The sequence below is a fragment of the Mesocricetus auratus genome, unplaced genomic scaffold (genome assembly GCF_017639785.1).
Source record: "Mesocricetus auratus isolate SY011 unplaced genomic scaffold, BCM_Maur_2.0 Super-Scaffold_100028, whole genome shotgun sequence".
NCBI classification, from domain to species: domain Eukaryota; kingdom Metazoa; phylum Chordata; class Mammalia; order Rodentia; family Cricetidae; genus Mesocricetus; species Mesocricetus auratus.
In genome coordinates, this window is record NW_024429209.1 from 655,499 (window position 1) to 668,126 (window position 12,628).

Genomic DNA, 12,628 nt, shown 5'->3' on the forward strand with positions numbered 1-12,628 from the left:
TACACATGTCTAAAATGGGGACTAGGAGGCAACAGGGGTTAAGAAGACAGTTCAGTTTTAGAGCAACTGTGTAACATGTTCAACACTCATGTACAATATCAGCACAGGAAAACACAAGGTGACGGGAATTTATATGTGGGATAATACCAAGAATGTGTGGCTGCAGACAATAGCAGAAGAATGCACATGAACGCAGGAAGTCAGACCACACGGCAAGATTCACCTGCATTGACATGATGCCACCAATCCTGCCAGTACAACTGTGCATGGTAGAAAGAGTAATGAGAATATGTTAACTAGCATACATCAGACCGTATTTCCAGGAACAGAGGAGAAACTGGGATATCAATAATGTGAAAAACAAGCTCTTACAAGAGACAGGAAATCACCTACACAAGATTACATGACATCTCTAAGGCCCATTGTAATATGTGACATGGGACCTATTTCTCTTCCACAGGTATCAGTCATAGCGATGTGGGCTCTTCGGGCCTTGGTGATCATGTTGAGCATCCAAGCAGGAACACTTGATCTGGTAGAAACGCCTCCAGTGGTGAGCAATCTCCCTGTTGCTGTGCCCAATGTGAACACCCTTCCTCTTAACCTGCCAACACCACCACACCTCAAAGGTTCCTCCAACAAGCAAGGCTCACCTATCAAAAAGCATCCAGCTGCCTCCAGGGGTGGCAAGTGTGCACCTGCAGCCAGATACTTCCTCTCCAGTGGCAAACTCCATGACTGTAAGTAAGATTCATTTCAGCTGTCTTCTTGGGTCCTGAGCTCAGAGCAGGTTGAGTGAGCCCTAAGAATAAGTGGTTTCCAAACACGGTGACCCTGTAGCATTGCATGAGCCTAGAGAAAGAAGGGGCTTGGGTCATGCCTAGAAATTCTGGTACAGCAAAGGCCAGAATCCATCTCATCCAACAGTTCAGGGAGATGGAGAAATTTTCATAAGGGATCTGAGACTTGACAATTTTAAAATAGGGACTGGGAAAAATGCCAGGGAACTGAAGACATAGCTCAGGGTTAGAGTAATAGTGTAACATGGTCAAGGCTTGTGTACAATATCAGCACTGAGAAACAAAAAAGAGGGAACTAAATTTATGTGGGATAAAACCAAGAATGTATGGCTGCACAACATAGCAAGAGAATATATATGTACCCAGGAAGTAATCCTCAGGAAAGGGATCAGCCTACAGTGACATGATACAGCCACATGTAAGTTCAAGACAGGCTGATGGGACCCTGGACAAGAGAATTGTCTGATTCCTTGGATTCTTACCACCAAGACACTGAGTCACACCACACGGTTATATCTTGCAGGGACCCAAGCTGCTCTAGACCCCCTCAGCCACGTTTTCACAACAAGGAAACACCAAATTTAGAATCTGCCACTGCTTGTAAACTCTCAGCCATCTCACCGGCAGCACAAGACTATTCTTAACTAGTGCAGGGGCAGCATGAAAATCTGGGAGTCAGAACTCAGAGTTGCCATATGCCCTGTATGTCAAGATGTCATCTTACCAAAAGGAGTAAGCTAGGGATGAACTGAACAGAAAATCACAGCAGGGTTGTCTCTTGATCTTTTTCAGATCTCATGAACAATCTGCCCCCACAGATCGAGGACATTGTGAAGTGTGATGATGTTGGCTTGGCAGGAGTGCTAGGGGTACTGTTAACCACGGTGGAGAGTCCTGACCTGCTCTCACTCTTAGATCCCAGTTCCCTCCTAAAAGGGGCAGGTGCTCTTGGACTAGATACTGTCCTAGGCAAAGAGGGGAATGAGCATTCCTCAAAGCCCTCTTCAGGGTCTAAGGCCACTGGAGGTCTCAACCAGCTACTCGCAGGGGGCACTGGTGGCCTGGACAGCTTACTAAACCTCGGGGGAGGCAAGGGCTCTGGGAAAGGACTCCTGAATGGAGAAGGGCTCTCCAGTGTCGGGAAGCCTCTGCATGACGTGGTTGAAAATGTAGACAACATAAAAGACTCTGTCGAGAAGAAGATCAAGGAAACACTCCCCAGTGACATCAAAGAGCCAGTTTTAGATCTACTCAAGATGAACATCAAAGACCTTGTACTGAAGTAAGTGCGTCCTTCACGATTCCTGGGTCTGTGGGTGAACAAGATGTTCATTGGGAACCATGGCACTCCACATACAACAGCCCCAGTGAAGCCACCCCGTCACACAGAGACATACTTACTCCCGCTGGAATCTCTGCAAAGTGCAGCCAGGATGTCTTGAACTTAAAAAGTGGTTGGGAAGCAGAGTTCAGGGGCCATAGGAGTAGCAGAGCTTAGTTGGTGGTGAACTGCCATCCTCACAGGTATTTCTCATGAGGGCTGGGCTGTTTCCCTGAAGCAAAACTGAGTCTGTGTTGTCTGTCACTCTGCAGACTTAAGGTGGACCAAGTAACAGTGGACAGCACGGACATAACCATGGCAGCTGATGAGATCCAAGTCCACTCCGAAGTCACTGCCAACATAGGTGGAGAAGGGTGAGCCTGTTTCCAAAATGATTGCTGGGCCACCAGGGATTAGGGTGCACGCCCCTATCCTAGAGCCAGATGACAAGGACACACACAGAGAGAAACGATGACCATTCCCGGGAAGACTTCCTTACAGAGGACAACGTGCCACAGAAAAATATGAATATACTTACATGTATGTGTGTACATATATATTAAACATACATGTATATGTGTATGCATATGTAAACACACACGTGTGTATGTATGTATGTACGTAAGTATAATTTGCCCTGCCCAGAATTTCCTATGTTAAGAAGCCCCGGATTTCCTCTGTCACAATTCTCTTATGTATTTCCGCAAAACTCAGAAGATCTAACGCTAGGCTTGAAGGTGAACTTGAAACTGGTAGACAGTGCCACCAACAATAGGCACCTCCTTCAGGCTACATAGGACAATTATTTCTGAAACATTGAAACCAAAAAGGACCACCTTCTTCTCTCTTTGGCATGGGACTGGGGCCTAAGAAGATGGGGCCTGAAAAACACACTCCTTCCCTCTAGAGGATGACCTTCACCACAGCAGGAAGCCCATTTCCTGATAGCTACCCCTCCCCTAGAGTCTCAGGTCTCAGGCAATATTTCATTCACCTCACATTCATCTCCACAGAGTACTTGGACCTGTCATCAGCCTAATGCAATTTGAATCTAACCTGGAAGTGACAATGAAAGTGGCTATTTCCTCCAACAACACGCAATGTGTCAACCTTGACATCCAAGACACCCACATCCAGGTCAACGAAATAAAGATTCAGTTAATTGAGACGTACGTAAAACTTTCCTTCATTCTACTGCATCAGTCCAAATGTATGTCAGAAGGGCCCTATTGCTGTCCTGGAGGAATGCTGGTCACCATACTGCACGGGGCAATCAGGAAATGCCAGGAGAGCTGACTGCCAACATTCTGCTGTGTTTAGGAACAACCTTCTCACCTGACCTTACATCTATCCTGCTGACTCTATCTCAGTGACTCATCCTATATTTTCCCTAAGCAGTACACTGACCTGAGTCAAAAAGAGAAAACCCACCATGAGGCCACGCAGGGAAACTCCCTGCCACTTGTCTGTGCCCGCTGCCTACTTCTGACTAGGTTCACACTAGGGAGATGAAAGTGTATCTCACCACACCTACCAGCTTTGACGTCCTTTCCTTCCATCTTCTGTGCCCTAGGCAGGACATCATTAGAACTTCTCTAGCTAGACTTTAGCAAGCTGTGAATTCAGATCCACAGCTAAGCCACGACCACAGACAGGTCCGTGGACAATTATGCTCCACAGTCTGAATGATGAATCCCTGCAGGGGACCTCAGGGCCGGGTGTCCTGTGCTTTGCCCAGGTGTCATTCCATCTTCCTTAAAGACCAAAGACCAAGGCAAGAGCTCAGGACTAGCCTACACAAAGAGAAGCCAAACACATCCTGACTCCATCATCAGGGAGTCGGTGTGTCTGAGACATGGACACATCTAGAAACCTGAAGATCACTTCCTTCAACATGTGTATCTTCCACAGAGTAACAGGAACTGTGCCTCTCCCCGTGCCTCTGCCTTTGAAAGATGTCATCCCAATAGTGCTCTCTGCAGAGATGAATGAGAATGTAAGTCCAGGGAAGGGGTGGGGTTCACTCACAGACCTGATTCACTGGGAACTAGGGGAAAATATTGAAGCTCTGCAAATGGCCTACTGCTAGGACAGCTGGAAATCAAGGCCAGGGACCTCTGGAGCAGAGGGGTCACAATGGACAAGCAGCTCCTCTGACAATATGTCTAGCAGCAGAACCAGAGGACACGAGTTTTGGGAACAGTGCAAACGTCTGCCCAAAAGAGACCAGAGAAATAGCACAGGAAAAGGGGAAGCCCAGGAGAGAGGGGAGGAAGAAGGCTGATAAGACAGGCTCCTGATGCTCCCTCAGCTAAGCTAACCTGTAGTGACTTCACAGCTGGAGAAATCCAACTCCTGTGCGATCGTCCTCAAGGACTTTAATGACTGCAAGAATGGTGAGTACTTCCTTGGTGTTCTTTTGTCAGTGGACTGAAGTGGTTCATGGACCATGGGGGACTTCATAGGGTGATAAACCATAGAGGATGTGACTCTGGAATACCAGTCTCCAACATTACAAGGGCCCTCACAAGCTACTAGACACACAGAGGAAGGAGAATGGTCCAATTGACCTTTCCCTCAAGGTCCTTGACTTCTAACACACAGAAAAGATAAGGACACAGTGCCTCTGGGGACTGCACAGAGCTTACCAACCGAACAGCTTTCAAGGCAACACTGCATAAGTTTGAATCAAGGCCAGTCTGAGGAAATCGTCTCTGGGGTCCTGAGATGAGAACATCTTAGAATATTCCTATAAACGTGCCAGCAGCCAAGGTGGGAGGCCATACTGGTTTCAACAACCCGGGGAGGTGAAGCAGGAATTTGGACTTATTTCTCAAGTCCCACGATAGACAAAATACATGGTCTACATGGCCAGTGTTTCCTTCTCCAAATACATTGTGACACATCAGGTGAGAAAATGATTCCCACTGGGTAAAGCGGAAGCTCAGAGCATACTTTGAGATGTGGAAGACGTTCAGAGCACCACCTAGTACCTGGCAGGCAGACAGAAGCAGCTGCCCACACTGGTGTCGAGGGAGACCACAGCTACAGTCTAAGACACACCGCCATCAGGGACAGTGTGGGCTCACTCCATTCCGCCCCCTCCTCTCCTCCACAGCTACTGGCTTATTCAAGTACCAGGCTCAAGGTGCCAAGATATCTCACAAAGGACTTTCCATCCCCTACTGTGTAAGTAGTCACTGTCTTTGCAATGACAACTGGATGAAGGCTGAAAGCACACACAAACATTTAAAATGTCAGGGCAGTAAAGGATCAGCTCTTTTCAATCCCCTCATCTTTTCCTGAGATCAGTATCTTCAGGGCCCTTCGGGACATGGTCATCCTAGTGCTCCTCTCCGCTCTAATACACAAGATGATGGCTTGTGAGGCACTCCAGCTGACAGTAGCATAACTTGGCCCAGCCGAGGTCTCCACTCTCAATAGAGTATACACATCAGAACAAAAGGGCCAGCTCCTGCCAACCACCCTCTCCCCAGCCAGGAAGGCAAAACCAGGGTGTGACAAGTGAGGAAGAGAGGGGACATGATTAGCTCAGCTTCTCCTCTGGAAACCCATCCAAAAACCTGCGCTCAGATGCTGAAGACAAACCATGCACATCTGGGATGGTGTTCATCAACAATCTACAACACACACAAAGGACTGAGGGTCAGATCCTTCTACACATGTCACATGTGGAAACACGTGGTCATGATTTCCAGATACTATTAGTCACTCTAAAGTCAAGGAAAACTAAAGGAGGTATGCACAGGACAGGAGGAAATAAGCTTCTTTTCTCTATGTTCCTCCCTATATGTTCCAACATCCCTTCCAAAAAGTGATTATAGTTCAGAAATATAACAGGAGAATGCATACAAAAAGAAAGGAGACAGACAGAGCCAATACCCAAGATTAACGCACTATCTAAGAACTGATCCCTCCCTATGATGGTTTATGAAACACTGCTGGGAGAGAAGTGGACAGGAAAGGAAGGAAGGAAAGAAGGAAGGATGGGAGGGAGGCAGGGAGGGAGGGAGGAAGGAAGGAAGGACGGACCACAGAAGGAGACTGACAACCCCTTCTAGAAACTGTGACAAGGAGAGGATGAAAATATTAAAAACACCTCATCTTCATGAAGTCCATCATAAATGGCTATCTCACATTTAGGTGAGGATTCATGGCCTCTCAGGAAAGCCTGGCTGCCATGAGACCTTCCACAGTGCCACTCGAAGTCACATAAGGCAGTGTCACCCTACACTGAGACAGCCATGCAACAAGGCCTTACCTCTCCTTCTAGTCTCCTGACCATACAGATATTTTTTCTACTTTCTTCTCCTTAGGTTAAAGCCAATTTTGGCAAAAAAGCGGTGCCAGTGCCTGGAGGTCGACTGCCCCCAGATCCCAAAAACGCCACCATTTCTGTAACAATGTCCAGTTCAATGTTGAAGATACTTTTAATATATGTGGCCAAGCAGAGCTCTGTCAAGGTGAGTGGTCTCCAACTTCCCCAGGGCTGTACTATGCTGGACATCAGCTGAGACTGTCACTTATGAGGGAATTGGTAGAAATATCAATAAGATCCAAAGGTTTGGGTATTTTTGTTTTGTTTTGTTTCTTTTCTTTTTTGAGACAAGGCTTCTTTGTATAGCTCTGGCTGTCCTGGAACTAGCTCTGTAGGCCAGACTTGCCTTGAACTCAAGGTATTTGCCTACCTCTGCCTCCCACGTGCTAGGATTAAAGGTATGTTCCACCACTGTCTGCAGTATCTGAAGGTCCTTGTAGACATGGGTAACATCAATGCCACAGGACGCACATCACTCTTAGGGATCAGGAAGGAGCCATTATGTCATCAGTGGGGCATTAGAAGCAGGCAAGTGGATTAGAGGGGTAAACATTATGAGTGTGTTATCCATATGCCAAACACACAATCATGTGTCCTTAAATGATCAATGGCAAGTAATCCTCAAAATACAGCTCAACGTAAGAACTCTTCTTCAAAAACAAAAAAACAAAAAAAGACGACTCTTCTTCAGTCTACTGATGCCTTCAGAGATTCAGTGAGTGACCAAGTCACAGTATCAACAAGGGCACCAGCCTTAGATACCTAGGAGGTACTTTAATATGACCTCCCTCCATTAAGAATGGAGGAGGTCTCCGTAGTGAGAGAAGCTCACATGCTCTGGGTACCAGGATCAGGTGAAGCAGCATACAGGAATCTTTACCTCAGAGTCCCTAAGTGTTCAGCAGAGAGCTTCCAGGGCACAAGGGAAGAGAAGCACACTTCTACTTTGAAAACCTTGATAGGAGCAGCATTTCACAAGATGTCTGCCTCAACATCCATCCACAGAAGTAAACACAGAAAAGGGTGGGAATGCCCCTGTCATTTCTTTTTCTCAGCTGCACCAGCACCCAGATGGGTGACCAAGCCTACGGGACGAAATACACTATGTCCAGCAAGGCTGAAACACACATGTCTGACTCAGAACACCACAACTCCAGCCTCTTCCCCTCACTAACTGAGGTCTTCTTCACAACAGATGAATGACCTGGAGGCCAACATCACCAAAGTAGCCTATGCCTTCCAGAAAGACAAACACCTCAGAGTCTACTATGAGGTTGCAATAACAAAAGATGGCCAGGACTTTGCCACTGGGAAAACGGTGAGTGCTGAGAAATGAAGGGTCACTGCGTGGGAAGAAGCCAAGGACAGGGCTGCATGCGATGAACTGTTCCAAAAAGCCTGGGGCCCATTGTTGTGCCTTGGTGTCCCCACAGCAGAGGGAAGGCCATGGTTCCATGCATCACTCATGCTCCCTTGTGTCATTTCAGCAATTAATCATTGCCCATGGCAGCAAGATTTCAAAAACCAAACTGGAATCAAACATCAAACTTACAAGGTACTATAGTCAAAGAATTCACAGTCCTCCTGAACACTAAACTCTGGTACTAGATCAGTATTTATCCCTGGCATCCGAATGGATTTTGGGAGCCCATTCCATGAACACATGGGTGAAGGCCTAGGTCCTGTCCCGGATGATATAAGAGACTTTGAAGATCCCCCATTAGTGGCCTCACCCACCCTGGAGAGTGGAGTGGAAATTGAGTAGGGGGCTGGGGGCTGGGGGGGATTGAGGAGGAAGGCAGTCAGAGAAAGCTGGAAATGACATGTGAAGGAAGCTTGTTTCTAATTTAAACTTAAAAAAATGAAAAAATACTTTGTGAAACACATAGGAGTGATGGCTTCTGGGCAAATATTCGAATAGCTACAGGGAATCGGGAGTTGTGGCTTACATGCTCTTACTCAGTTGTCTGTTCTGCTCAGTAGCTCCTGGTCAACAGCTGACTCACTCCAAATCAGTTGAGATGACACTTGAACTTAAACTGCAGTCATAATGTTCTCATGAACCTAACATTTCTCTGGTTTTTGTTGCTGACAGTTCTGACCACAGAGTGGAGCCCCCTGAGTCTGTAAGTTGATGAACCCTTTCATATTGACCTATTATAAGCAGGAAATCATGTCACTACCAGACACTCAGTGGCTCAGGAGTGAGGAAAGGGAGGCCCATGGGGAATGGAGCACGCACTTATTGTGGAACACAACTGCAGGCTCCGAACTGACTCTCTGAAGAGCTCTGAACCAAAGCTGCCGTGCTCACATTGACAGCTGCTTGTGGGGCTGCAAGGAGCATACATAGAAACACATACAAAGGCGGCAGAACATACTGAAAGTCTGGTGTCACATGCTGGAGAGAGGCCCACGGTGGTGTCTACACATGGGGTTGGAAATGTGTCCCTTAGCACCTCGAGACATGGACAGTCAGTGAAACAGCAGACTCAGGAAACATTCCAAGGCTTGCAATGCCCCATCTCTACTTAGCAGGGAAGTGACAACACGTTCCTTGCCGTGGACTCTGTGAACTAGACTTAGACTGACCCCTGACCTCACAGAGACACCCACATGCAGTGGTTTATGCCAACAGCTGTCCCCTGGATGTTAGAGGGCAGAGGTTAAGGAGTGTCCTCTCTGTGCACACAGTGGGGTACTGTCACAGTGGCACCCATTGAAGTTCTGCCTGACATCCCACAGAGAAGGGAGAGCAGTGAGAAGGAAGCAGAGGTACAGAAGCAGCACCATACGCTCTCAGACGGGGTCACAGAAAGAGAAGGGACACCGTGGCATGGAGGAACCCAGGCCTACACATCCTCAAGCCTCAGCAGTGACCACCAATAGCCAGTTCTCCCACCTTAGGCCTCCAAGTAACCCCTGATATAAATGTAGAAGGGTGGCAGTGAACAGGTCAATACCGCTGCTAATGGAGCCACAAGCAAAACAAATGTAACAGGGGCCCCAACACCTGCAAAGATGGGAGCCCTAAGGATACTTGGACATCCATCACTACATTTGGCCTTGACATGTGACAGACCAGACAACTAGAGAAGTCCACAGGATCCTGCAGCCTGATCCAATGCTCCTGGGACTTGAGGACAAGGGGAGGACTACAAGGCTCTACTGAAAATGTCCTCCGTGTCTTGCAGAAGGAAGAGGTAGATGGCATTTTGGATGAAGTCAAGAAGAAGGCCTTTTCTGGCTTCAATGGTATGTGTATTAATAGCTCTGACAGCTGACATAGTTGGTGCCCCATGACAGGCAAGAAAGCAATGGCACTTGTAGGACACTAAAGCACCAAGAACAAGGCCACCCTGTCATCTCCTGAGTTATACATCGCCTTCTCTATCATAAATGACAGCATCTCATGGTATAAAGGGAAAACAAACCAAATTGCCTTCTCTGGACCTGCCAGCAAGTCTTGTCCACCAGTGCCTTGGGACCAAGACCTTTGGCGTATACATCTGAGCATTTGAACCAGGTCACCCAACCCTATAGACATTAGGGTTATGACACAGAAAGGTGATGACATAACCTCTTAGGACAACAATGATGATGGTACCACATGTCAGGTATTCACGTTCCTGGTAGCTCTATTGTGGCTTTAAACAGTATACTGATCATCAAAACTATGTGTCACCTCCAGGCAGGTCCTGTAGTGAGGCAGTGTATCTATCACCAAATCGCGGCTGCTTTGGGAACTTTTCTTCTCCTATACCATATCTTGCCTACATCCTACAGGTTGGGGTATACAGTTTTCATGAAACCACATTGTGTGGCTGGGACTGTTGATACGGCCTCATACAGGTCATATTTCCTACAGGTGACTGTGCTCAAACAAACTACCCAATAATCGTGTCCTTTAACTCCTGTTACAAGGTGGTACTTCCTTCTTTCAGAACTGTATAAACAGATGAATATTCCAGAAGGAGTGTCTTCATTTGCAATAATGAATGCCAATGTCAACCCGCTGAAATCGGTAAGAAACTGAAATACAGCACTTTCTCTGCTGCTTTGCTTTGCTTGACTTGGCTTTGCCAGGTACAGGAACTTCATAGAGTCTTGATCTACCTGTGCAATAAGTGTGCAATGTGACCCAGAAAACATCAGCTTCTTTCATGTGACTCAAACTTGTAAGCTGGCTTTGACCCCATGCTTCCCAGAATCTGGATCCAAATGACAGAAAGGCAGCATTTGCTCAGGGTGACTTTTTACGCTCTCATTCTTTCCTACTGATCACTCAGGGGCCAGGGGACCTTGCACAAGCCAGCCTTGATCACGGGAACAGATCAGATGCATGACATCTGAGATACAACTACAGTGGCAAGAAACAGCCCACAGCAAGTTATATGATAACAGTGCAATGTAGTTACTGACAGCCAGCATCGTGCCGGGGTCAGCAGGTGCTTCACTCAGGAACCTGTGACCCCAGAATCTGTGCCTTACACCTGCTCTCTCTGGGTGCACCCCAACTGCACCTGCACGGATCCCCTCCTCCCAGAAGCTTCACCTGAAAATCCTCTTCCCATAGTCTAAACTCTCTGGGATGTTCTCTCCCCACCCCTGAAACAGTACTGTGTGGTTTGCTGGGGGTGGGGGTTGACAATAATCATGCCTGCAGTTAACTTCTGGGGTAAAGGCAGTAATTGCTGTCTTTTTCTCCACTTAGAGTGACCTTCAGGCAACAAACTGAATGCACTACTGAAGCCAGGACAAGTCCAGGAAGACAGCGACATCCTCTCTTAATCTCCCCATGCCACTTTGAAGCCCCATCCTTATGATTAAGGAAACAGTAGCAGTAGTCCCCTCAGCAGGCTCAGGATCCTCTGCCTTGATTGCCAGGGCAAAGAACAACATTTCAAGGACATGGGCATTGTTGTAATCAGCTACTTAATAAACAGGCCCTTCATGCAAAAGTAAATGACTCTGACTCCTGTCTCAACTCTGGTACATGTTCTTGGAAATGCAAAGAACTTCTTTCTTGGGGCTAAACAATAACATGAGACAACAAATACAGTGTTCTCCAGCACTCTGGGGGACAATGGTGACAGTGATTAAACCTTTCTGCCGCTCACTTTCCTGTTTTACTTTGGATCTGGAGTGCTTCCCAAAGGCTCAGGTGGTAAAGCCTTGATTCCCACCTGTGCTAAAGGGAGGAGGTTCCCTTAAGATGTGGTGCCCAGAAGTAGTTCTTTAGTTCACTGGGGTGCATCTTTCAACCCAATGAGGAACCCTGTCTCTTTCTGTTCTTGCTTTTGCTTCCTAGCCTTCTCGTGAACACTTTGCTTGTCAGGACCAGATACTGCTCACCACAGACCTAAAGACCAAAGGAGAAATTAGTCACAGCCTGGGTCCTCTAACACTGAGCTTACATCAACCTCTTCCCCACTTCGTGAAAAGTATTGGATCCTGGGTTGCTGGGTTCCTCAGATGCTGATACAATAAGTCAGATCAGGCCAATTTAATAAATACAGGTTTAATCTGAGCAAATCACTCCCAGGTGGCCCCAGGGGAAGAGGAGAGAAGCATGAATGGAACCCACTAGGAGGGGCTTTTAAATGCCCTCAGGGTGGAGCCCATGGAGGGTCTTTCTGAGGGTCAGAAGCTGGAATGAGGCAACTCCAGGGAATGGGCCCCAGTTTGGCACCCTGAGTGTCAGGGTTTGAAATAGGCCCCAAGCTGGAGTTACCAAACAATAACGACAGCCCCTGGGTGCTGGAACCTTTTAGTTTAACCTTCAGGTACTTGAAAGGTACTATTTGGACACTAGAGACAGAAAAGTGCAGACCCCTGGGCATTAGGCCTGACTCTACTGAGCTCTCTCAGGGGCTTCTGCATGTTGCCTTAGGCTCCCAAACTTTTGCTATGCACAAATTCCTTCCAATGCACTGTGGACTCTCTGTAGTGGGTCAGGCTTAACCCACGGGAACTCTCTCACTATAGGTCATTGAATATTTCATACTGCATTATGTAGTTTCAATGATATGGAATTTTTTTACTTTCAGTTTTTTTCTATATAGCTCATAGATGGCCTAAAACTCAGTTAGTAGATCAGCTGGTCCCAAACTCATAGACTTCTCCTTGCCTATGCCTCTGGAGTGCTAGGATTACAGGTGTTGTTGT

The 12,628-nt window shown here is 47.2% G+C and overlaps 1 protein-coding gene across 1 annotated transcript; it reads left to right on the plus strand.

Moving 5' to 3' along the window:
- The first annotated feature begins 475 nt into the window (after positions 1–475).
- On the plus strand, positions 476–11,421 carry LOC121134563 (vomeromodulin-like). The gene is made up of 14 exons (XM_040733057.1): positions 476–740; positions 1,593–2,082; positions 2,394–2,495; positions 3,135–3,290; positions 4,033–4,117; positions 4,460–4,517; positions 5,240–5,310; positions 6,459–6,605; positions 7,656–7,778; positions 7,948–8,015; positions 8,556–8,586; positions 9,655–9,715; positions 10,405–10,484; positions 11,175–11,421. Exons 1-14 carry the CDS (start codon positions 476–478, stop codon positions 11,196–11,198), a joined length of 1,761 nt encoding a protein of 586 aa, XP_040588991.1. The 3' UTR covers positions 11,199–11,421.
- Positions 11,422–12,628: the final 1,207 nt, after the last annotated feature.